The sequence below is a fragment of the Lonchura striata genome, chromosome 35, assembly GCF_050655825.1.
Source record: "Lonchura striata isolate lonStrDom1 chromosome 35, ASM5065582v1, whole genome shotgun sequence".
In the NCBI taxonomy this organism is placed as follows: Eukaryota; Metazoa; Chordata; class Aves; order Passeriformes; family Estrildidae; genus Lonchura; species Lonchura striata.
The window spans coordinates 6,575,015-6,599,202 of NC_140737.1; the positions used below are offsets into that span (position 1 = coordinate 6,575,015).

The 24,188-nt window shown below is 53.4% G+C and overlaps 2 protein-coding genes across 2 annotated transcripts in view; one reads left to right on the forward strand and one right to left on the reverse strand.

The window, feature by feature from the left end:
* The window catches only part of LOC144246355 (uncharacterized), a 374,059-nt gene that overhangs the window by 45,681 nt on the left and 304,190 nt on the right, over positions 1-24,188 (forward strand). The window lies entirely within an intron of this gene.
* On the reverse strand, positions 44-3,973 carry LOC146764323 (uncharacterized). Its single transcript, XM_085565250.1, has one exon. The coding sequence runs from the start codon at positions 2,399-2,401 to the stop codon at positions 596-598; it is 1,806 nt and encodes a 601-aa protein (XP_085421376.1). The 5' UTR covers positions 2,402-3,973; the 3' UTR covers positions 44-595.

Below are 24,188 nucleotides of genomic sequence, written 5' to 3' on the forward strand. Positions count from 1 at the left end.
GTCCCCTCCAGGGCCGGGGTTTTCCGCGGTCCCGCTGCCCTGGGCTTACCAGGCAGCATCTGGGTTAGCACGGTCTAAGCTGCGGTGTTGCCTCAGTCGCCGCTAGGATTCGAGATAAAGAGACCAAGAGAGACCAATGGTATGCTTGTCCAGAGAGATTATATTGCCTGAATGGTAGCAGGGACCAAAGGCCCCGGGCTATTGCCCAGATACAGTTTTATGCAGCAAAATTAAGAGATAAGGTCTAAACAATAGAGACAGTGTCCAGCTAAGGCACATCAGAACCACCCCAGGGGCCAGGTCCAATGGGAACTGCTCAGGGGTGGGGAGAAGGGAGTTTACAGAGGAATGCTGAAGCGGGACTTTCCCGAGACAGTGGAGCATACATAAATGTATCTTTTCCCTCAGTTTACCATTCCCAAAGCCTTTCTAAAACAATGGGGCATACATGAATGTATCCTTTTCCTCAGTTTACCATTCCCAAGGCCTTTCCAAAACCTTCCTCCATGCTACCATGCCAGCATGATAGCTACAATTCCCCCTTCTTTACTTATTAAGAAGAACAGTGCCTTGGGAGAAAGTAAAACTGTGGCTCTTAAACTGCAGTGTCTTTCTGCTTGTCGTCTTCCCACCAATCGCTTTCCGTGTCGGCAGCAGCGATGAAAACTGGTGCAGAAGCCTTCAGCTTCGAGGTGATGACCTTGGAGATGATTCGCTTCAGAATCCCGAATGCTAACAGAACTAAAAACAATGCAACTAGAAAGTAAAGGATGTCTTTTAAAAGAATCACTTCCCACCCAGAAAGATCCCAATCTTTGAACAGATTTTTAAACCAATCCTCATTTTCTTGCTTCACACTCCCAATGAGGCTTCTCATTTCCTGAATGGACGAGTGGACACTCTGACCTTTAGATGACAGATCAAAACAACACAACCCATCAAATTCTTTACATCCATGACCATGTGCCAACAGCAGGAAATCAATAGCTGCCCTATTTTGGAGGGTAGCATTTCTGGTTATTTCCTCATCTTCCAGGAGGTCACTCAGGGCCACTGATGTTAAATTTGCCTGCTTGGTCACCCAGCATTCTAGATTGCCTAATTCACTCAATGCTTTGGCTGCCGCAACCCATGGTAAAAACCCAGATACGGCAACTCTTTTGGATTTTGCCCAATGGTAAATTTCTGCATCACAATGTTCATCAAATTGACTCGCACTCCGCTTAGTAATTTTTTTCTCACCTTTTGCTTGCCCAATTGGAATTTGGGTCATGTTGGGGGGAGCAAGGGTCAGATGCCCAAAAGTGCATGGACCTCCAATAAGACGAGAGGGGATTCCTGGGTATGCTCTGTCCCCACAGATAAGAAACATTCCCTTGTCCAGCTTGCGTGGACGGAAATCAGTGGTGGATGCAAATTTCAGCTTATAGACAGCTGTGCACCATTGACCTGCTCTGAATTCTACCTTGTACTGTTTGACATGCTCATATAATTTTACTTCTTTGGTTGGGGAAAAATCAAATTGAATGCAAAATTCAGCTTTTGCAGAGCCTAGGAGTTCTAATTCCTGGGGCTTTCCCTTGGCAGTGGGTAAATGTGAGACCCATCCTTGCCACAAAATGAGGGGGTTTCGCACTGGTGCTTTAATTTGTCCTGCACCTTTAGGTATTTTATTTTCATTCACCTGGTTTTGCAAATGGACCAGATCAATTGGGAACTCATCCTCCTTACTTGGCACCCCTATTAAACATGTGGACATTGGATTTTCTGCTGAGGCAGTGGACAAACACATATGATCTTGTTGCAAGGCTTGGGCTAGCCTGACCCATACATTTTTCTTGGGCTGTGGAACAATCCATGCATCCACTGTGGAAGGGTAGATGGCCATTCCCTGGAACCAAACGATGAGCAGGAATGTGGAAATTGACATTCTGCTAGTCTGAAAGAAAGATAAAGTCATACAACAAAGTGAACTAACTCTGAAAAAGATACAATTTGCTCTGCCAGTATAAAGGAAAAAGATTCCCCCCCCTCCCACTTTCCCCCCTTGTTGAGGAAGCCCTTCAGACCCTGGAGTCCTAGGGGTTGCTGCTGCTGAAGGAACCACCCTTTCCCGTGGCTTTATCACTGAGTCCTCTGTTATCAGCACAGCTTTCCTGGTGCACTCCTCGATGAGCTGATCGAGTGTGGGGGGAGGCGATGATGGAAGGGCCAGGATGACTCGCTGACAGGCTTCATTTGCATTTGCGGTGACAAGTTCTAATGTAAGTTGGTCTTGGAGCTCTGGATTTTGCACCCTCTTTTCCACAGAGGCTCGCACTCGATCCACAAAATCCATGAATGGTTCTGCAACAGACTGCTTCAAAGCGGTATAAGAAACAACAGGTTCTTTAGAAGGCATGTTAAAAAATGCACTTTCTGCTGCATCCCTGGACAGGTCCAACACTGCTCTGGGGATGCCTGCGGCTTGCTTTTCAGCTTGGCTCCAATCACCCTCACCCACTAGATGTTCTAAAGTGATTTCCTCAACCTCTATATCTGTGGAATGGCTTGGACTTTGCAAAATCTCTGGGAGGAGATGTCCTGCAATCCTTTTCCAGGTTCTTTCCCACAATCTAAACTCAGACTGAGGGAGCAAGCAACTGAAAAGACGTTTCAAGTCAGCAGGGACATATGTTTTGAAGCTTAGAGTAGCTTTTAAAATGTTCTTTAAAAATTCACTTCTTTCCCCAAACTCACGCTTTGTTTTGCAAAGTTCCCTAATACTATCCTACGAAAGGGGCTCCCATTTGGCGTTCTGTCCCCTGGCATTATAGATCACAGGGACCAGGAACGCAGGGTCGGTGTCACTGACCGCTTCCCGGTTCCTCGTGCTGACAGTCTCGGCACTGCCGTTGTCAGGGAGACTGGGAGAGAGAGAGGGAGAGGGGCCGGCTTGTGTGGGAGTGGCCGCAGCCGGCGGGGCCATGTGGAGCGGAGCAGGGACAGGGGGTGGTGATGCTACTGCGAGAGGAGGAGCTGAGGGCTGGACTGCGGGCTGGAATGTGGGCTGGAATGTGGGCTGAGCCGGGGGCTGAATCGCCACAAGGGAGGAGGGGTTGGGATTGGGGATGGGCGAAGGGAGGGGTGCGAAGTCTGGCAGAGGGAGGACAGGGAACACCGCGTGGCCGCCTCCATCTTTTGGTGGCTGCACGAGGGGGATGGTGGGTGCAAAGCATGGATTTTCAGCTGCAGGAGCGAAAGCAGGAGATGGAGAAGAATTAAGAACTAAATCTACATCTTCACGGTTAGTTTTATCACCGCAGGGGGTGCGGGGGGACACAGGGGACGCGACGGGGCTCTTTTTTGCTCCCGGGCGCCCTGAGTGTCTGCACTCTCTTTCACAACATCGTAAATGAACAAAAACATTCTCATAAAACCTTCTTTCACTGAGGGATCTCCTGCCTTTGTCCTTTCACTCAGCACTGCACCCACACGCTTCCAAAATCGTCTTTCTCTCACTACTTGCTCTGTTACCTTCGGAAAACTTACTGATAACCATCTGACAAACTCTTTCACAAGGCTCTTAGGAAATTTGACACCTGCTCTCTGCAGGGGTTCCTGAACTTGTTTATAAATCTTTTTCTGCTGTGTAGTCAGCGTAACACCCATTGCTGCCTTCACAGCAAATCTCAACCAGTTACTGCAGCAAACACCAAAGTTCTAAAGCGACGACGGAAACTCTCGTCACGCCTGCGCGCTGGCGTGTCCCCTCTCGGGCACACGAGAGCCAATGTCTCCTGGCAGGGCCCCTGCCCCCCAGTACCGAGACTCACCCACTGCCATCCTTTAGACATCAACTGCTGCAACGGTTCCCGAATCCGCGGGCGGTTTCCCGGGTGTTGGGAGGTGTCGTCCAAACCCGCGGAGACCGTGCCGGACAGAAATCGGCGTCTGTCCCCACGGCAACAGTCCCACCGGGCTGCGTGGAGAGGCAAATGCCTCACCACCAGCGTGATCCGAGAGCTTCTCCCCGCGTAGCTGACAGCCTGCGTGGTGGCTTATTCGCACCGCTCGCCACTCTGTGGCTCGCGGTGACACTGCAAAGCATCTGGAAAAGCTCCTAGCCAGTGCACTGTCCACAACGGCTGGGGCCTCGCTCGCTCAGACCAATGCAAAGCCCAACGTTGGTGCGCCACTTGTTGCTTCTCTTTGGACTGCCACTTGTTGCTTTTGAGGGTTCCTCGCTGCTGTCCCCCGTTCCTCCCCCGGCCCCCCGGGACCCTCCGGCTAGCTGTCCCCTCTCGGGGCCGGGGTTTTCCGCGGTCCCACTGCCCTGGGCTTACCAGGCAGCGTCTGGGTTAGCACGGTCCGAGCTGCGGCGTTGCCTCAGTCACCGCTAGGATTCGAGATAAAGAGACCAAGAGAGACCAATGGTATGCTTGTCCAGAGAGATTGTATTGCCTGAATGGTAGCAGGGACCAAAGGCCCCGGGCTATTGCCCAGATACGGTTTTATACAGCAAAATTAAGAGATAAGGTCTAAACAATAGAGGCAGTGTTCAGCTAAAGCACATCAGAACCACCCCAGGGGCCAGGTCCAATGGGAACTGCTCAGGGGTGGGGAGAAGGGGGTTTACAGAGGAATGCTGAAGCAGGACTTTCCCGAAACAGTGGAGCATACATAAATTTATCTTTTCCCTCAGTTTCTCATTCCCAAAGCCTTTCTAAAACAATGGGGCATACATGAATGTATCCTTTTCCTCAGTTTACCATTCCCAAGGCCTTTCCAAAACTTTCCTCGATGCTACCATGCCAGCATGATAGCTACATTTTCTCTCCATTTTTTCCACTCCTGGCACAGCTATGAAGTGCCAACCTGCAGGTGGGAGCACACCTGATATCCTGCAGGATTCTCCTGTGGGCTGGAGCCCCACGGGGCAGCACCACCATGAACAATTTCTTTTCCCATTGCAGGAATCTCCTTTGGTGTGGAAAAGACAGAAAGAAAGGAGAATTCCTGCCTTCCCCTCTCTCAGGGCTGCAGAAGTTCTCAAACTTCCTTCCTGCTGCTCCCATAGAGAGAATGCTGGCCTAGGGACTCTCTGCGGTTGGATATTGGGCATGGGAGGAGGGAGACACTTGGTTGTCCCTGTGGACACAAGAAATGGGCCAACATCCAGTCCCAAATATTCGTATGGGATTTGTCATCCTTCAGTGATTCCTTTTTAGTTTTGGAAAGCAGAGAAGAGGAGGAGAGGGCCTAGGAAAGGAGCAATCCTTCTGTAGCCCCTGCCAGGAGGGGACAGCCGGGGGGTCGGGCTCTGCTCCCAGGGAACAGGGAGAGGAGGAGAGGGAACGGCCTCAGGCTGGGCCAGGGCAGGCTCAGCTGGGACAGCAGCAGGAATTTCCCCATGGAAAGGGTGCTCAGGCCCTGGCAGGGGCTGCCCAGGGAGCTTTGGAGTGCCCATCCCTGCAGGTGTCCCCTGGAGGTGGCACTGAGTGCTCTGGGCTGGGGACAAGGTGGGCATGGGGCCCAGCTGGGACTCCCTGGGCTGGGAGGGGTTTTCCAGCCCCGGGGATCCTGGGGTTTGTGAGAGAGTTCTCCCAGCAGAAAGAAAAGCCAGTCCCGGAGAAAGGCCCTGCCCTGGAGCAGCAGAGGAGCAGCCCCGAGGCTGGGGGAGCCAGGAGCGGGCTCCAGGCACGGCTGCACAGCCCTGAGCCCTGTGGGGCTGCCCAGCAGCAGCAGCAGCAGCAGCAGAGCCCCAGAGCTGCGCTGCTGCTGCGCTGCTGCTGTGCTGCTTTGGGCTCTGCGGCTGCCCAGCCCCGTGCAGCTGCTGCCGCAGGGATGTGCCAGGAGCAGCACAGAGCTGCTGCTGCTGCCTCAGCTGGGGCTGCAGCGGGGGAACCCCTCCCGCCCGGCCCGGGGCTGCCGGAGGCAGGCAGGGCTGCAGGAACAGCCCCGGCCCGGCTCCCCGGCCACGGGCAGCGGCAGAGCGGGGCTCTGCTGCCTTCGCTGTGCTGGCTGCACAGCCCTGCTGCAAAGGGCTGCCCGGCACAGCTCTCTGCCAGCCGGGCTCAGCCTGCGCCTCCCGTTTGCCTGCAGAGAGCAGCGACAGCCCTGCCCCGCCGGCCCGGCCGGGAACTCTCCCGCTGCCGCCGGGGCTGAGCCCGCGCTGCTCGCGGGGCGCTCCGTGGCTCGGGCTGGGACAATCCATCGGCACCTCGGGGAGACAGGACATGGAATCCGGCACTCTGCTCTGGTGCCCTACAGACTTTATTAGAAACACACAGATTTTTCAATAAGAGGAACAGCGTGGGGACATTAGAATGCATTGCGATTAGAAGATAATGTATATTAATTTTTTATTTCATAACCGTAATAGAAATATACAATATATAATAACAAGAAATTATTTGCTTGTTTTACTTATTCCTTCAATTTTCTCTTTTCTATTCTTATTCTTCTTATTGTTCTTCTTTTCCTACTCTTTACTATTCTACTTCTTCTTTGCTACTTCTATGTAGTTTTAAATTCTTTCTCCTATTCTTCTTCTTCTTCTTCTACATATTTTGAAATTCCTATTCCTACTACACTTCTTCTTCTAAGTATTTCTAAATTCTTATGACTATATTTCATCTATCTATTCTAAAATAAAAGTTCTATGTCTTGTCTTTTTAGTCTTCATCTTTGTCTTCTTCCTCTTTGCTGTCTTCCTCATCGTCTTCATCCTGTTTATCTTTGTCTTCTTCACAGTCTTCATCTTCTTCATCTGCTATGTCGTCTTTGTCCTCTTTTTCTGTGTCATTGTCTTCATCTTTGTCTTTGTCTTCTTTGCCGTTGTCCTGGAGTGGTTTTTGCTCAGAGTCAGTTCCAGGAGCCTCTGCTTTGTGCCCCAGAAATGGTTGCTGCACCTTCCAGCCCGGGGCCGGGTGTGTGCAGGGCAGGGATGGGGGAGCTTTGGGCTCTTTGGGTGGGCATTTTCCAAGCCCCACTGCCCAGGCCTTCGTGGCTCTGCCTGGTTGGGTTTTGCTTGGCTTGCTTGGCCCATCCAAAGGCTTTTCTGTTCCCTGGCTTGGAGGAGCTGCAGCAGCAATCTCTGAGCCCCTCGAGCCGAACCGGACAGCCGCTGCTCCGACACAGAGGAGCGGGACTGGCAGGAGAAGTCATCTTCATCTTCTTCCTGTTCTTCACCTTCCTTCTCCTCATCTTCTTCACCTTTCTCTGTGTCTCTTTCAGTCCTCAGAGCGTGGCCTGAGGCAGGGACAGCGGAACAGCCCCCGCAGCGCCCGCAGCGCCCGCCTGAAGCGGGAGGGACGTTTCCTGGGGGCAGCCGGCTGCCCGCGGAGGGCCTGGGCTCCCAGCCGGGCAGGCCGGGGGCTGGGGGGGCTGTGCGGGACAGGCGCCGGCCCTCGGCTGCACGGCTCCTGTGCCGGGCACTCAGCCCAGGCCTCCCGAGGGACGGGCACTGCGAGCCCCTCTGACACAAAAACTTTCCACTTGTCCACATTCTTTTCTTTGTCCTGTTCTGGGGGCAGCTCCAGGAGGCTCACATTGTCCCACTCGTCATCCTCTGGGTACAAGGGCTTGGCCAAGATCACATGCTTGGGCCAGTTCTCCTGCATGAGCCCCGTGTTGCTGTCATTTTCCCAGTTGGAGAGTCCTGAGGGTCTGCTGCCATTCCCTCTGGAAACGTTTTGGCCAACGTATTCTTCCCAGTCTGAAATTTCTGCATAGCTGACGACATCTCCTCCGGACAGCACTTGCTCAATGCATTCTTCCCAGTCCGAGGGGTCTTGGGAGCTGCTGACTTCTCCCTGGGACAGGTCTTGGTCCAAATATTTTTCCCAGTCAAAATGTTGGTGGTAACTCGTGACTTCCCCGTGGGGCAGATCATCCTCCGTGCATTCTTCACTGTAGGACGCTTCCTGGGACAGCTCAGGGTCTCCAAGCAGGAAAGGCTCCAGGTCATGCAAGAATTGCCAACTTTTGTTTTCCTCATCGGAGCCGTCCATCCTCTCCTGCACTGCCAGCTCTGACCACACTGCTGCCTCCTCAGCAGCTCCGGACGGGGCAGCAGCTCCCGGCTCGGCCTCCCTGGGACTGCCTGGGGCAGGGGAGGCGCTGGGCAGGGCAGGGGCTGCCTCTGCTGCCACCTCTGTGCCCACGGGGCTGGCAGAGCTGGGCCCCTCTGGGGGAAGAGCTGTGCTGTCCTCGGGACTAAGCTTGCTGGCCAATTCCACTTTGGACTGCCCCTCAGCAATCAGACTGTACCCTGAAGAGAGCATGATGTCCTCTCCTGCAGGGGACAGCTTCTCCTCTCTCGTGCTGTCCCCTTCAGAGACCTCAATGTCCTCTTCCACTGGGGACAGCTCCTGGTCACTCATACTGTCCTCGGGAATGTTCTCGATGTCTTCTTCCACTGAGGACAGCTCCTGGTCACTCATACTGTCCTCTGGAATGTTCTCGATGTCTTCTTCCACTGAGGACAACTTCTGGTCACTCATGCTGTCCTCTGGAATGTTCTCTATGTCTTCTTCCACTGAGGACAGCTCCTGGTCACTCTCACTGTCCTCTGGAATGTTCTCGATGGCCTCTTCCACTGAGGACAGCTCCTGGTCACTTGTGCTCTCTTCTGGAGCAACCTCGATGTCTTCTTCCACTGAGGACAGCTCCTGGTCACTTGTGCCATCCTCTGGAGCAACCTCGATGGCCTCTTCCACAGAGGACAGCTCCTGATCACTTGTGCTGTCCTCTGGAATGTTCTCAATGGCCTCTTCCACTGGGGACAACTCCTCGGCACTTGTACCATCCTTTGGAAAAATCTTGATGGTTTTTTCCCCTGAGGACAGCTCCTGGTCGCTTGTGCTGTCCTCTGGAATGTTCTCGAGGGCCTCTTCCACGGAGGACAGCTCTGGGTCACTTGTGCTGTCCCATGGAATATCTTCAATTGCCTCTTCCACAGAGGACAGCTCTGGGTCACTTGTGCTGTCCCATGCAAAATCATCACTTGCCTCTTCCACTAAGGACAGCTCCTTGTCTCTTGTGCTGTCCTCTGGAATGTTGTTGATGGCCTCTTCCACGGAGGACAGCTCTTGCTCATTTCTGCTGTCCTCTGGAACAACCTCGACGTCCTCTTCCACTGAGGACAGCTCCTTCTCTCTTGTGCTGTCCTCTGGAATGCCCTCAAGGGACTCTTTCACTGGGGACAGCTCCTGGTCACTTGTGCTGTCCCATGGGATGTCCTCAATTGCCTCTTCCACTGAGGACAGCTCTGGGTCAGTGTTGCTGTCCCCTGGAGGGAGCTCGATGGCCTCTTCGACCTGGGACAGCTCCTCGTCACTGGATGAGGAACAAGTCTGGGTGTTCTTCTCCTCCTTCACTGAGCCCAGTGGGTTCTCCAAAGAACTGGAGCTGACATCGTCCTCCCAAGGGAGCAGCTCTTGGTTTCCCAAATCTTCCCCTTGGGACAGGAGAGGCTCAGAGGGCTCCTCGTCCTCCTCAGCAGCTCCAGCCGGGGCAGCAGCTGCCGGCTCGGCCTCCGTGGGACTCTGCAGGGAAGGAGAGGCGCTGGTCAGGGCAGGCACTGCCTCTGCTGCCACCTCTGTGTCCGCGGGGCTGGCAGAGCTGGGCCCCTCTGGGGGACAAGGCTGAGGCTCCTCGTCCCTCACTGGGCACAAGGGTCTGTCCCAGATCTCAGAGCTGATGTTGTGTCCCCATTGGGACAGCTCCTGCCTGCTCACATCTTCCCCCCTTTGGGACAGCTTTCGCTCACTCACATCATCCCACTGGGGCAGCTCTTGGGCTGCAGCGTCTGGTCCTTGGCACAGCTCCCTGCCACTGCTGTCTCCCACTTGGGACAATTCCAGCTCTCTCCTGTCTTCCCATTGGGACATGTGGGAGTGTACACCTTGTCCCCATGCTGAGAGGTCTTGGTACCTCTCACCTTCCCTCTGGGAATGCTCTTGGGCATCATCCCCTTGGGAATCCTCTGGGACACTCAGATCTCTCTGCAGGGACAGCTCGTGGCACCTCTCGTCTTCTCCCCATCCCATCTCCTACCGCCCACTCACATTTATTTTCCACTGGGAAATCTCTTGGGTTGTCACACATTCTTCCCTCTCCCACCCCTCTTGGTACATCTCACTGTCCTCCTCCCACTGGGACAGCTCCTGAGCTCTGATGGTTTCTTCCCCTTCATTGAGCGCTTGGTGTGTCCCCCCTCTGGACTGGGAAACTTCCCAAACTCCCACACGTACCTGGCCTTGGTACAGCTCTTGGCTGCTCCAGGCTCCCCACCGGGACATTTCTTGGGCTCCTGGAACTTCTCTCCTGCAGGTCTCTTCCACATCTTCTCTCCGGGAAAGCTCTCGGTCCATTTTGGCGAAGGGCCTCTCCTCCTCCTCAGTTTGTGACAGTGGCAGGACTGAGCTGCCCACTGCCCCTGACCACAGCTCGCTGCTGGCTTCCAGCCAGCTGGGCAAGGTGCTGTGGGACCGGGAGGTGGAGTTGGCTTTGTCCTCGTCGCTGTCTCTGTCTGTCGCTGTCGGCCGCTGTCGCTGTCGGCGTCTGGCGCAGAGACAGGGAGCTGCGTCCTCCTCAGAGAGCGGCTCTCCTGGGACTGGGCACCCCAGGGCTCTGCGCCCCTTGGAGACCCTCAGCCCGGGCGGGGCTCCCTGATGTCACAAGGGTCTCTGGCCACCACCACGTCCCACATCACAAAGGGCCGTGACACCATGTGCCGTGTCACAAAGGGCCACCCCCGGCACCCCAACAGCACTGGAGCAGACAGGAACCTGTTGCAGTTTATGTTTATTTCATTAAGTTATTGTTAAGTGGTACATTTTTTTGACTTCCCATGGTTTTACCTAGTTGTTTTTTTTCCCTATGTTGCACACTCCCTTTAAAGGTGTCCCTCAATTATTCCCCTCCCTTTGTCCCAGTCCCTTCCCTGCCTGTCCAGGCAACCCTGCCACTTTTTCCTGAATGTTCCCTGCCACTCAGCCCCTGGGCCACTCCCTGATTGAGATCCTGTCGTGGTTTGATGAGGAAAAAGAATTTTATTGGAAAGAAGAGGTCAGTTTGGATACTGACCACTTGAAGGTGGACACGCCTCTGTGAACAGAGAGGTGTTAAAAGCAGAATTCCCAGGAGAACTCTCTCTTTTTATTAATTATCTAGAGAGTGGGAACCGATTATGGTCCATGTTATGTCTCACTGTACTTTGTTCAAGTTAGGTGGTAAGATTCTGAATGTTTGAAAATGTCTTCATTTTAAATTTTGTGCGTATTTTTTTTTTCCTTTCTTTTTTTATTTTATAGTAGCATAATAGTAGTAGCTTAATAAAGTTTTTCCCTTGTTCTTAAGCTTCAGTCTGCTTTGATCTGTTCTCGACCACATTGTGATTACAACATAATGTAGAGTAATGTTTTTATTCCATAACTGTTATAGAAATATACAATATGTAATAAAAATAAATTAATTGCTAGTTTTCCTTATTCCTTCAATTTTCTCTTCACTTTTCTATTCTTATTCTTCTTATGGTTCTTTTCCTACTCTTTTCTATTCTTCTTCTTCTTTGCTACTTCTATGTATTTTTATATTCTTATTCCTATTCCTATTCTTCTTCGACATATTTTGAAATTCTTATTCCTATTCCTATACTTTTTCTTCTGCATATATTGAAATTCCTATTCCTAGTACTCTTCTAAGTATTTCTAAATTCTTATTACTATACTTCTTCTATCTACTCTTAAATAATCATTCTATGTCTTGTCTTTTTAGTCTTCATCTTTGTCTTCTTCCTCTTTGCTGTCTTCATCTTCTTCATCCTATTTGTCTTCACCTTCTTCATTGTCTTCATCTTCTTCACAGTCTTCATCTTCTTCATCTGCTATGTCGTCTTTGCCCTCTTTTTCTGTGTCATTGTCTTCATCTTTGTCTTTGTCGTCTTTGCCGTTGTCCTGGAGCGGTTTGTGCTGAGAGTCTGTTCCAGGAGCCTCTGCTTTGTGCCCCAGAAGTGGTTGCTGCACCTTCCAGCCCGGGGCCGGGTGTGTGCGGGGCAGGGATGGGGGAGCTTTGGGCTCTTTGGGTGGGCATTTTCCAAGCCCCACTGCCCAGGCCTTCGTGGCTCTGCCTGGTTGGGTTTTGCTTGGCTTGCTTGGCCCATCCAAAGGCTTTTCTCTTCCCTGGCTTGGAGGAGCTGCAGCAGCAATATCTGAGCCCCTCGAGCCAAACCGGACAGCCGCTGCTCCGACACAGAGGAGCGGGACTGGCAGGAGAAGTCATCTTCATCTTCTTCCTGTTCTTCACCTTCCTTCCCCTCATCTTCTTCACCTTTCTCTGTGTCTCTTTCAGTCCTCAGAGCGTGGCCTGAGGCAGGGACAGCGGAACAGCCCCCGCAGCGCCCGCAGCGCCCGCCTGAAGCGGGAGGGACGTTTCCTGGGGGCAGCCGGCTGCCCGCGGAGGGCCTGGGCTCCCAGCCGGGCAGGCCGGGGGCTGGGGGGGCTGTGCGGGACAGGCGCCGGCCCTCGGCTGCACGGCTCCTGTGCCGGGCACTCAGCCCAGGCCTCCCGAGGGACGGGCACTGCGAGCCCCTCTGACACAAAAACTTTCCACTTGTCCACATTCTTTTCTTTGTCCTGTTCTGGGGGCAGCTCCAGGAGGCTCACATTGTCCCACTTGTCATCCTCTGGGTACAAGGGCTTGGCCAAGATCACATGCTTGGGCCAGTTCTCCTGCATGAGCCCCGTGTTGCTGTCATTTTCCCAGTTGGAGAGTCCTGAGGGTCTGCTGCCATTCCCTCTGGAAACGTTTTGGCCAACGTATTCTTCCCAGTCTGAAATTTCTGCATAGCTGACGACATCTCCTCCGGACAGCACTTGCTCAATGCATTCTTCCCAGTCCGAGGGGTCTTGGGAGCTGCTGACTTCTCCCTGGGACAGGTCTTGGTCCAAATATTTTTCCCAGTCAAAATGTTGGTGGTAACTCGTGACTTCCCCGTGGGGCAGATCATCCTCCGTGCATTCTTCACTGTAGGACGCTTCCTGGGACAGCTCAGGGTCTCCAAGCAGGAAAGGCTCCAGGTCATGCAAGAATTGCCAACTTTTGTTTTCCTCATCGGAGCCGTCCATCCTCTCCTGCACTGCCAGCTCTGACCACACTGCTGCCTCCTCAGCAGCTCCGGACGGGGCAGCAGCTCCCGGCTCGGCCTCCCTGGGACTGCCTGGGGCAGGGGAGGCGCTGGGCAGGGCAGGGGCTGCCTCTGCTGCCACCTCTGTGCCCACGGGGCTGGCAGAGCTGGGCCCCTCTGGGGGAAGAGCTGTGCTGTCCTCGGGACTAAGCTTGCTGGCCAATTCCACTTTGGACTGCCCCTCAGCAATCAGACTGTACCCTGAAGAGAGCATGATGTCCTCTCCTGCAGGGGACAGCTTCTCCTCTCTCGTGCTGTCCCCTTCAGAGACCTCAATGTCCTCTTCCACTGGGGACAGCTCCTGGTCACTCATACTGTCCTCGGGAATGTTCTCGATGTCTTCTTCCACTGAGGACAGCTCCTGGTCACTCTCACTGTCCTCTGGAATGTTCTCGATGTCTTCTTCCACTGAGGACAACTTCTGGTCACTCATGCTGTCCTCTGGAATGTTCTCTATGTCTTCTTCCACTGAGGACAGCTCCTGGTCACTCTCACTGTCCTCTGGAATGTTCTCGATGGCCTCTTCCACTGAGGACAGCTCCTGGTCACTTGTGCTCTCTTCTGGAGCAACCTCGATGTCTTCTTCCACTGAGGACAGCTCCTGGTCACTTGTGCCATCCTCTGGAGCAACCTCGATGGCCTCTTCCACAGAGGACAGCTCCTGATCACTTGTGCTGTCCTCTGGAATGTTCTCAATGGCCTCTTCCACTGGGGACAACTCCTCGGCACTTGTACCATCCTTTGGAAAAATCTTGATGGTTTTTTCCCCTGAGGACAGCTCCTGGTCGCTTGTGCTGTCCTCTGGAATGTTCTCGAGGGCCTCTTCCACGGAGGACAGCTCTGGGTCACTTGTGCTGTCCCATGGAATATCTTCAATTGCCTCTTCCACAGAGGACAGCTCTGGGTCACTTGTGCTGTCCCATGCAAAATCATCACTTGCCTCTTCCACTAAGGACAGCTCCTTGTCTCTTGTGCTGTCCTCTGGAATGTTGTTGATGGCCTCTTCCACGGAGGACAGCTCTTGCTCATTTCTGCTGTCCTCTGGAACAACCTCGACGTCCTCTTCCACTGAGGACAGCTCCTTCTCTCTTGTGCTGTCCTCTGGAATGCCCTCAAGGGACTCTTTCACTGGGGACAGCTCCTGGTCACTTGTGCTGTCCCATGGGATGTCCTCAATTGCCTCTTCCACTGAGGACAGCTCTGGGTCAGTGTTGCTGTCCCCTGGAGGGAGCTCGATGGCCTCTTCGACCTGGGACAGCTCCTCGTCACTGGATGAGGAACAAGTCTGGGTGTTCTTCTCCTCCTTCACTGAGCCCAGTGGGTTCTCCAAAGAACTGGAGCTGACATCGTCCTCCCAAGGGAGCAGCTCTTGGTTTCCCAAATCTTCCCCTTGGGACAGGAGAGGCTCAGAGGGCTCCTCGTCCTCCTCAGCAGCTCCAGCCGGGGCAGCAGCTGCCGGCTCGGCCTCCGTGGGACTCTGCAGGGAAGGAGAGGCGCTGGTCAGGGCAGGCACTGCCTCTGCTGCCACCTCTGTGTCCGCGGGGCTGGCAGAGCTGGGCCCCTCTGGGGGACAAGGCTGAGGCTCCTCGTCCCTCACTGGGCACAAGGGTCTGTCCCAGATCTCAGAGCTGATGTTGTGTCCCCATTGGGACAGCTCCTGCCTGCTCACATCTTCCCCCCTTTGGGACAGCTTTCGCTCACTCACATCATCCCACTGGGGCAGCTCTTGGGCTGCAGCGTCTGGTCCTTGGCACAGCTCCCTGACACTGCTGTCTCCCACTTGGGACAATTCCAGCTCTCTCCTGTCTTCCCATTGGGACATGTGGGAGTGTACACCTTGTCCCCATGCTGAGAGGTCTTGGTACCTCTCACCTTCCCTCTGGGAATGCTCTTGGGCATCATCCCCTTGGGAATCCTCTGGGACACTCAGATCTCTCTGCAGGGACAGCTCGTGGCACCTCTCGTCTTCTCCCCATCCCATCTCCTACCGCCCACTCACATTTATTTTCCACTGGGAAATCTCTTGGGTTGTCACACATTCTTCCCTCTCCCACCCCTCTTGGTACATCTCACTGTCCTCCTCCCACTGGGACAGCTCCTGAGCTCTGATGGTTTCTTCCCCTTCATTGAGCGCTTGGTGTGTCCCCCCTCTGGACTGGGAAACTTCCCAAACTCCCACACGTACCTGGCCTTGGTACAGCTCTTGGCTGCTCCAGGCTCCCCACCGGGACATTTCTTGGGCTCCTGGAACTTCTCTCCTGCAGGTCTCTTCCACATCTTCTCTCCGGGAAAGCTCTCGGTCCATTTTGGCGAAGGGCCTCTCCTCCTCCTCAGTTTGTGACAGTGGCAGGACTGAGCTGCCCACTGCCCCTGACCACAGCTCGCTGCTGGCTTCCAGCCAGCTGGGCAAGGTGCTGTGGGACCGGGAGGTGGAGTTGGCTTTGTCCTCGTCGCTGTCTCTGTCTGTCGCTGTCGGCCGCTGTCGCTGTCGGCGTCTGGCGCAGAGACAGGGAGCTGCGTCCTCCTCAGAGAGCGGCTCTCCTGGGACTGGGCACCCCAGGGCTCTGCGCCCCTTGGAGACCCTCAGCCCGGGCGGGGCTCCCTGATGTCACAAGGGTCTCTGGCCACCACCACGTCCCACATCACAAAGGGCCGTGACACCATGTGCCGTGTCACAAAGGGCCACCCCCGGCACCCCAACAGCACTGGAGCAGACAGGAACCTGTTGCAGTTTATGTTTATTTCATTAAGTTATTGTTAAGTGGTACATTTTTTTGACTTCCCATGGTTTTACCTAGTTGTTTTTTTTCCCTATGTTGCACACTCCCTTTAAAGGTGTCCCTCAATTATTCCCCTCCCTTTGTCCCAGTCCCTTCCCTGCCTGTCCAGGCAACCCTGCCACTTTTTCCTGAATGTTCCCTGCCACTCAGCCCCTGGGCCACTCCCTGATTGAGATCCTGTCGTGGTTTGATGAGGAAAAAGAATTTTATTGGAAAGAAGAGGTCAGTTTGGATACTGACCACTTGAAGGTGGACACGCCTCTGTGAACAGAGAGGTGTTAAAAGCAGAATTCCCAGGAGAACTCTCTCTTTTTATTAATTATCTAGAGAGTGGGAACCGATTATGGTCCATGTTATGTCTCACTGTACTTTGTTCAAGTTAGGTGGTAAGATTCTGAATGTTTGAAAATGTCTTCATTTTAAATTTTGTGCGTATTTTTTTTTTCCTTTCTTTTTTTATTTTATAGTAGCATAATAGTAGTAGCTTAATAAAGTTTTTCCCTTGTTCTTAAGCTTCAGTCTGCTTTGATCTGTTCTCGACCACATTGTGATTACAACATAATGTAGAGTAATGTTTTTATTCCATAACTGTTATAGAAATATACAATATGTAATAAAAATAAATTAATTGCTAGTTTTCCTTATTCCTTCAATTTTCTCTTCACTTTTCTATTCTTATTCTTCTTATGGTTCTTTTCCTACTCTTTTCTATTCTTCTTCTTCTTTGCTACTTCTATGTATTTTTATATTCTTATTCCTATTCCTATTCTTCTTCGACATATTTTGAAATTCTTATTCCTATTCCTATACTTTTTCTTCTGCATATATTGAAATTCCTATTCCTAGTACTCTTCTAAGTATTTCTAAATTCTTATTACTATACTTCTTCTATCTACTCTTAAATAATCATTCTATGTCTTGTCTTTTTAGTCTTCATCTTTGTCTTCTTCCTCTTTGCTGTCTTCATCTTCTTCATCCTATTTGTCTTCACCTTCTTCATTGTCTTCATCTTCTTCACAGTCTTCATCTTCTTCATCTGCTATGTCGTCTTTGCCCTCTTTTTCTGTGTCATTGTCTTCATCTTTGTCTTTGTCGTCTTTGCCGTTGTCCTGGAGCGGTTTGTGCTGAGAGTCTGTTCCAGGAGCCTCTGCTTTGTGCCCCAGAAGTGGTTGCTGCACCTTCCAGCCCGGGGCCGGGTGTGTGCGGGGCAGGGATGGGGGAGCTTTGGGCTCTTTGGGTGGGCATTTTCCAAGCCCCACTGCCCAGGCCTTCGTGGCTCTGCCTGGTTGGGTTTTGCTTGGCTTGCTTGGCCCATCCAAAGGCTTTTCTCTTCCCTGGCTTGGAGGAGCTGCAGCAGCAATATCTGAGCCCCTCGAGCCAAACCGGACAGCCGCTGCTCCGACACAGAGGAGCGGGACTGGCAGGAGAAGTCATCTTCATCTTCTTCCTGTTCTTCACCTTCCTTCCCCTCATCTTCTTCACCTTTCTCTGTGTCTCTTTCAGTCCTCAGAGCGTGGCCTGAGGCAGGGACAGCGGAACAGCCCCCGCAGCGCCCGCCTGAAGCGGGAGGGACGTTTCCTGGGGGCAGCCGGCTGCCCGCGGAGGGCCTGGGCTCCCAGCCGGGCAGGCCGGGGGCTGGGGGGGCTGTGCGGGACAGGCGCCGGCCCTCGGCTGCACGGCTCCTGTGCCGGGCACTCAGCCCAGGCCTCCCGAGGGACGGGCACTGCGAGCCCCTCTGACACAAAAACTTTCCACTTGTCCACATTCTTTTCTTTGTCCTGTTCTGGGGGCAGCTCCAGGAGGCTCACATTGTCCCACTTGTCATCCTCTGGGTACAAGGGCTTGGCCAAGATCACATGCTTGGGCCAGTTCTCCTGCATGAGCCCCGTGTTGCTGTCATTTTCCCAGTTGGAGAGTCCTGAGGGTCTGCTGCCATTCCCTCTGGAAACGTTTTGGCCAACGTATTCTTCCCAGTCTGAAATTTCTGCATAGCTGACGACATCTCCTCCGGACAGCACTTGCTCAATGCATTCTTCCCAGTCCGAGGGGTCTTGGGAGCTGCTGACTTCTCCCTGGGACAGGTCTTGGTCCAAATATTTTTCCCAGTCAAAATGTTGGTGGTAACTCGTGACTTCCCCGTGGGGCAGATCATCCTCCGTGCATTCTTCACTGTAGGACGCTTCCTGGGACAGCTCAGGGTCTCCAAGCAGGAAAGGCTCCAGGTCATGCAAGAATTGCCAACTTTTGTTTTCCTCATCGGAGCCGTCCATCCTCTCCTGCACTGCCAGCTCTGACCACACTGCTGCCTCCTCAGCAGCTCCGGATGGGGCAGCAGCTCCCGGCTCGGCCTCCCTGGGACTGCCTGGGGCAGGGGAGGCGCTGGGCAGGGCAGGGGCTGCCTCTGCTGCCACCTCTGTGCCCACGGGGCTGGCAGAGCTGGGCCCCTCTGGGGGAAGAGCTGTGCTGTCCTCGGGACTAAGCTTGCTGGCCAATTCCACTTTGGACTGCCCCTCAGCAATCAGACTGTACCCTGAAGAGAGCATGATGTCCTCTCCTGCAGGGGACAGCTTCTCCTCTCTCGTGCTGTCCCCTTCAGAGACCTCAATGTCCTCTTCCACTGGGGACAGCTCCTGGTCACTCATACTGTCCTCGGGAATGTTCTCGATGTCTTCTTCCACTGAGGACAGCTCCTGGTCACTCTCACTGTCCTCTGGAATGTTCTCGATGTCTTCTTCCACTGAGGACAACTTCTGGTCACTCATGCTGTCCTCTGGAATGTTCTCTATGTCTTCTTCCACTGAGGACAGCTCCTGGTCACTCTCACTGTCCTCTGGAATGTTCTCGATGGCCTCTTCCACTGAGGACAGCTCCTGGTCACTTGTGCTCTCTTCTGGAGCAACCTCGATGTCTTCTTCCACTGAGGACAGCTCCTGGTCACTTGTGCCATCCTCTGGAGCAACCTCGATGGCCTCTTCCACAGAGGACAGCTCCTGATCACTTGTGCTGTCCTCTGGAATGTTCTCAATGGCCTCTTCCACTGGGGACAACTCCTCGGCACTTGTACCATCCTTTGGAAAAATCTTGATGGTTTTTTCCCCTGAGGACAGCTCCTGGTCGCTTGTGCTGTCCTCTGGAATGTTCTCGAGGGCCTCTTCCACGGAGGACAGCTCTGGGTCACTTGTGCTGTCCCATGGAATATCTTCAATTGCCTCTTCCACAGAGGACAGCTCTGGGTCACTTGTGCTGTCCCATGCAAAATCATCACTTGCCTCTTCCACTAAGGACAGCTCCTTGTCTCTTGTGCTGTCCTCTGGAATGTTGTTGATGGCCTCTTCCACGGAGGACAGCTCTTGCTCATTTCTGCTGTCCTCTGGAACAACCTCGACGTCCTCTTCCACTGAGGACAGCTCCTTCTCTCTTGTGCTGTCCTCTGGAATGCCCTCAAGGGACTCTTTCACTGGGGACAGCTCCTGGTCACTTGTGCTGTCCCATGGGATGTCCTCAATTGCCTCTTCCACTGAGGACAGCTCTGGGTCAGTGTTGCTGTCCCCTGGAGGGAGCTCGATGGCCTCTTCGACCTGGGACAGCTCCTCGTCACTGGATGAGGAACAAGTCTGGGTGTTCTTCTCCTCCTTCACTGAGCCCAGTGGGTTCTCCAAAGAACTGGAGCTGACATCGTCCTCCCAAGGGAGCAGCTCTTGGTTTCCCAAATCTTCCCCTTGGGACAGGAGAGGCTCAGAGGGCTCCTCGTCCTCCTCAGCAGCTCCAGCCGGGGCAGCAGCTGCCGGCTCGGCCTCCGTGGGACTCTGCAGGGAAGGAGAGGCGCTGGTCAGGGCAGGCACTGCCTCTGCTGCCACCTCTGTGCCCACGGGGCTGGCAGAGCTGGGCCCCTCTGGGGGACAAGGCTGAGGCTCCTCGTCCCTCACTGGGCACAAGGGTCTGTCCCAGATCTCAGAGCTGATGTTGTGTCCCCATTGGGACAGCTCCTGCCTGCTCACATCTTCCCCCCTTTGGGACAGCTTTCGCTCACTCACATCATCCCACTGGGGCAGCTCTTGGGCTGCAGCGTCTGGTCCTTGGCACAGCTCCCTGCCACTGCTGTCTCCCACTTGGGACAATTCCAGCTCTCTCCTGTCTTCCCATTGGGACATGTGGGAGTGTACACCTTGTCCCCATGCTGAGAGGTCTTGGTACCTCTCACCTTCCCTCTGGGAATGCTCTTGGGCATCATCCCCTTGGGAATCCTCTGGGACACTCAGATCTCTCTGCAGGGACAGCTCGTGGCACCTCTCGTCTTCTCCCCATCCCATCTCCTACCGCCCACTCACATTTATTTTCCACTGGGAAATCTCTTGGGTTGTCACACATTCTTCCCTCTCCCACCCCTCTTGGTACATCTCACTGTCCTCCTCCCACTGGGACAGCTCCTGAGCTCTGATGGTTTCTTCCCCTTCATTGAGCGCTTGGTGTGTCCCCCCTCTGGACTGGGAAACTTCCCAAACTCCCACACGTACCTGGCCTTGGTACAGCTCTTGGCTGCTCCAGGCTCCCCACCGGGACATTTCTTGGGCTCCTGGAACTTCTCTCCTGCAGGTCTCTTCCACATCTTCTCTCCGGGAAAGCTCTCGGTCCATTTTGGCGAAGGGCCTCTCCTCCTCCTCAGTTTGTGACAGTGGCAGGACTGAGCTGCCCACTGCCCCTGACCACAGCTCGCTGCTGGCTTCCAGCCAGCTGGGCAAGGTGCTGTGGGACCGGGAGGTGGAGTTGGCTTTGTCCTCGTCGCTGTCTCTGTCTGTCGCTGTCGGCCGCTGTCGCTGTCGGCGTCTGGCGCAGAGACAGGGAGCTGCGTCCTCCTCAGAGAGCGGCTCTCCTGGGACTGGGCACCCCAGGGCTCTGCGCCCCTTGGAGACCCTCAGCCCGGGCGGGGCTCCCTGATGTCACAAGGGTCTCTGGCCACCACCACGTCCCACATCACAAAGGGCCGTGACACCATGTGCCGTGTCACAAAGGGCCACCCCCGGCACCCCAACAGCACTGGAGCAGACAGGAACCTGTTGCAGTTTATGTTTATTTCATTAAGTTATTGTTAAGTGGTACATTTTTTTGACTTCCCATGGTTTTACCTAGTTGTTTTTTTTCCCTATGTTGCACACTCCCTTTAAAGGTGTCCCTCAATTATTCCCCTCCCTTTGTCCCAGTCCCTTCCCTGCCTGTCCAGGCAACCCTGCCACTTTTTCCTGAATGTTCCCTGCCACTCAGCCCCTGGGCCACTCCCTGATTGAGATCCTGTCGTGGTTTGATGAGGAAAAAGAATTTTATTGGAAAGAAGAGGTCAGTTTGGATACTGACCACTTGAAGGTGGACACGCCTCTGTGAACAGAGAGGTGTTAAAAGCAGAATTCCCAGGAGAACTCTCTCTTTTTATTAATTATCTAGAGAGTGGGAACCGATTATGGTCCATGTTATGTCTCACTGTACTTTGTTCAAGTTAGGTGGTAAGATTCTGAATGTTTGAAAATGTCTTCATTTTAAATTTTGTGCGTATTTTTTTTTTCCTTTCTTTTTTTATTTTATAGTAGCATAATAGTAGTAGCTTAATAAAGTTTTTCCCTTGTTCTTAAGCTTCAGTCTGCTTTGATCTGTTCTCGACCACATTGTGATTACAACATAATGTAGAGTAATGTTTTTATTCCATAACTGTTATAGAAATATACAATATGTAATAAAAATAAATTAATTGCTAGTTTTCCTTATTCCTTCAATTTTCTCTTCACTTTTCTATTCTTATTCTTCTTATGGTTCTTTTCCTACTCTTTTCTATTCTTCTTCTTCTTTGCTACTTCTATGTATTTTTATATTCTTATTCCTATTCCTATTCTTCTTCGACATATTTTGAAATTCTTATTCCTATTCCTATACTTTTTCTTCTGCATATATTGAAATTCCTATTCCTAGTACTCTTCTAAGTATTTCTAAATTCTTATTACTATACTTCTTCTATCTACTCTTAAATAATCATTCTATGTCTTGTCTTTTTAGTCTTCATCTTTGTCTTCTTCCTCTTTGCTGTCTTCATCTTCTTCATCCTATTTGTCTTCACCTTCTTCATTGTCTTCATCTTCTTCACAGTCTTCATCTTCTTCATCTGCTATGTCGTCTTTGCCCTCTTTTTCTGTGTCATTGTCTTCATCTTTGTCTTTGTCGTCTTTGCCATTGTCCTGGAGCGGTTTGTGCTCAGAGTCAGTTCCAGGAGCCTCTGCTTTGTGCCCCAGAAGTGGTTGCTGCACCTTCCAGCCCGGGGCCGGGTGTGTGCGGGGCAGGGATGGGGGAGCTTTGGGCTCTTTGGGTGGGCATTTTCCAAGCCCCACTGCCCAGGCCTTCGTGGCTCTGCCTGGTTGGGTTTTGCTTGGCTTGCTTGGCCCATCCAAAGGCTTTTCTCTTCCCTGGCTTGGAGGAGCTGCAGCAGCAATCTCTGAGCCCCTCGAGCCGAACCGGACAGCCGCTGCTCCGACACAGAGGAGCGGGACTGGCAGGAGAAGTCATCTTCATCTTCTTCCTGTTCTTCACCTTCCTTCCCCTCATCTTCTTCACCTTTCTCTGTGTCTCTTTCAGTCCTCAGAGCGTGGCCTGAGGCAGGGACAGCGGAACAGCCCCCGCAGCGCCCGCCTGAAGCGGGAGGGACGTTTCCTGGGGGCAGCCGGCTGCCCGCGGAGGGCCTGGGCTCCCAGCCGGGCAGGCCGGGGGCTGGGGGGGCTGTGCGGGGCAGGCGCCGGCCCTCGGCTGCACGGCTCCTGTGCCGGGCACTCAGCCCAGGCCTCCCGAGGGACGGGCACTGCGAGCCCCTCTGACACAAAAACTTTCCACTTGTCCACATTCTTTTCTTTGTCCTGTTCTGGGGGCAGCTCCAGGAGGCTCACATTGTCCCACTCGTCATCCTCTGGGTACAAGGGCTTGGCCAAGATCACATGCTTGGGCCAGTTCTCCTGCATGAGCCCCGTGTTGCTGTCATTTTCCCAGTTGGAGAGTCCTGAGGGTCTGCTGCCATTCCCTCTGGAAACGTTTTGGCCAACGTATTCTTCCCAGTCTGAAATTTCTGCATAGCTGACGACATCTCCTCCGGACAGCACTTGCTCAATGCATTCTTCCCAGTCCGAGGGGTCTTGGGAGCTGCTGACTTCTCCCTGGGACAGGTCTTGGTCCAAATATTTTTCCCAGTCAAAATGTTGGTGGTAACTCGTGACTTCCCCGTGGGGCAGATCATCCTCCGTGCATTCTTCACTGTAGGACGCTTCCTGGGACAGCTCAGGGTCTCCAAGCAGGAAAGGCTCCAGGTCATGCAAGAATTGCCAACTTTTGTTTTCCTCATCGGAGCCGTCCATCCTCTCCTGCACTGCCAGCTCTGACCACACTGCTGCCTCCTCAGCAGCTCCGGACGGGGCAGCAGCTCCCGGCTCGGCCTCCCTGGGACTGCCTGGGGCAGGGGAGGCGCTGGGCAGGGCAGGGGCTGCCTCTGCTGCCACCTCTGTGCCCACGGGGCTGGCAGAGCTGGGCCCCTCTGGGGGAAGAGCTGTGCTGTCCTCGGGACTAAGCTTGCTGGCCAATTCCACTTTGGACTGCCCCTCAGCAATCAGACTGTACCCTGAAGAGAGCATGATGTCCTCTCCTGCAGGGGACAGCTTCTCCTCTCTCGTGCTGTCCCCTTCAGAGACCTCAATGTCCTCTTCCACTGGGGACAGCTCCTGGTCACTCATACTGTCCTCGGGAATGTTCTCGATGTCTTCTTCCACTGAGGACAGCTCCTGGTCACTCTCACTGTCCTCTGGAATGTTCTCGATGTCTTCTTCCACTGAGGACAACTTCTGGTCACTCATGCTGTCCTCTGGAATGTTCTCTATGTCTTCTTCCACTGAGGACAGCTCCTGGTCACTCTCACTGTCCTCTGGAATGTTCTCGATGGCCTCTTCCACTGAGGACAGCTCCTGGTCACTTGTGCTCTCTTCTGGAGCAACCTCGATGTCTTCTTCCACTGAGGACAGCTCCTGGTCACTTGTGCCATCCTCTGGAGCAACCTCGATGGCCTCTTCCACAGAGGACAGCTCCTGATCACTTGTGCTGTCCTCTGGAATGTTCTCAATGGCCTCTTCCACTGGGGACAACTCCTCGGCACTTGTACCATCCTTTGGAAAAATCTTGATGGTTTTTTCCCCTGAGGACAGCTCCTGGTCGCTTGTGCTGTC

What these genes read in the sequence shown, in the direction of transcription:
- LOC146764323 (XM_085565250.1), bottom strand. Translation starts at nt 2,401, where the DNA reads ATGCCTTCTAAAGAACCTGTTGTTTCTTATACCGCTTTGAAGCAGTCT.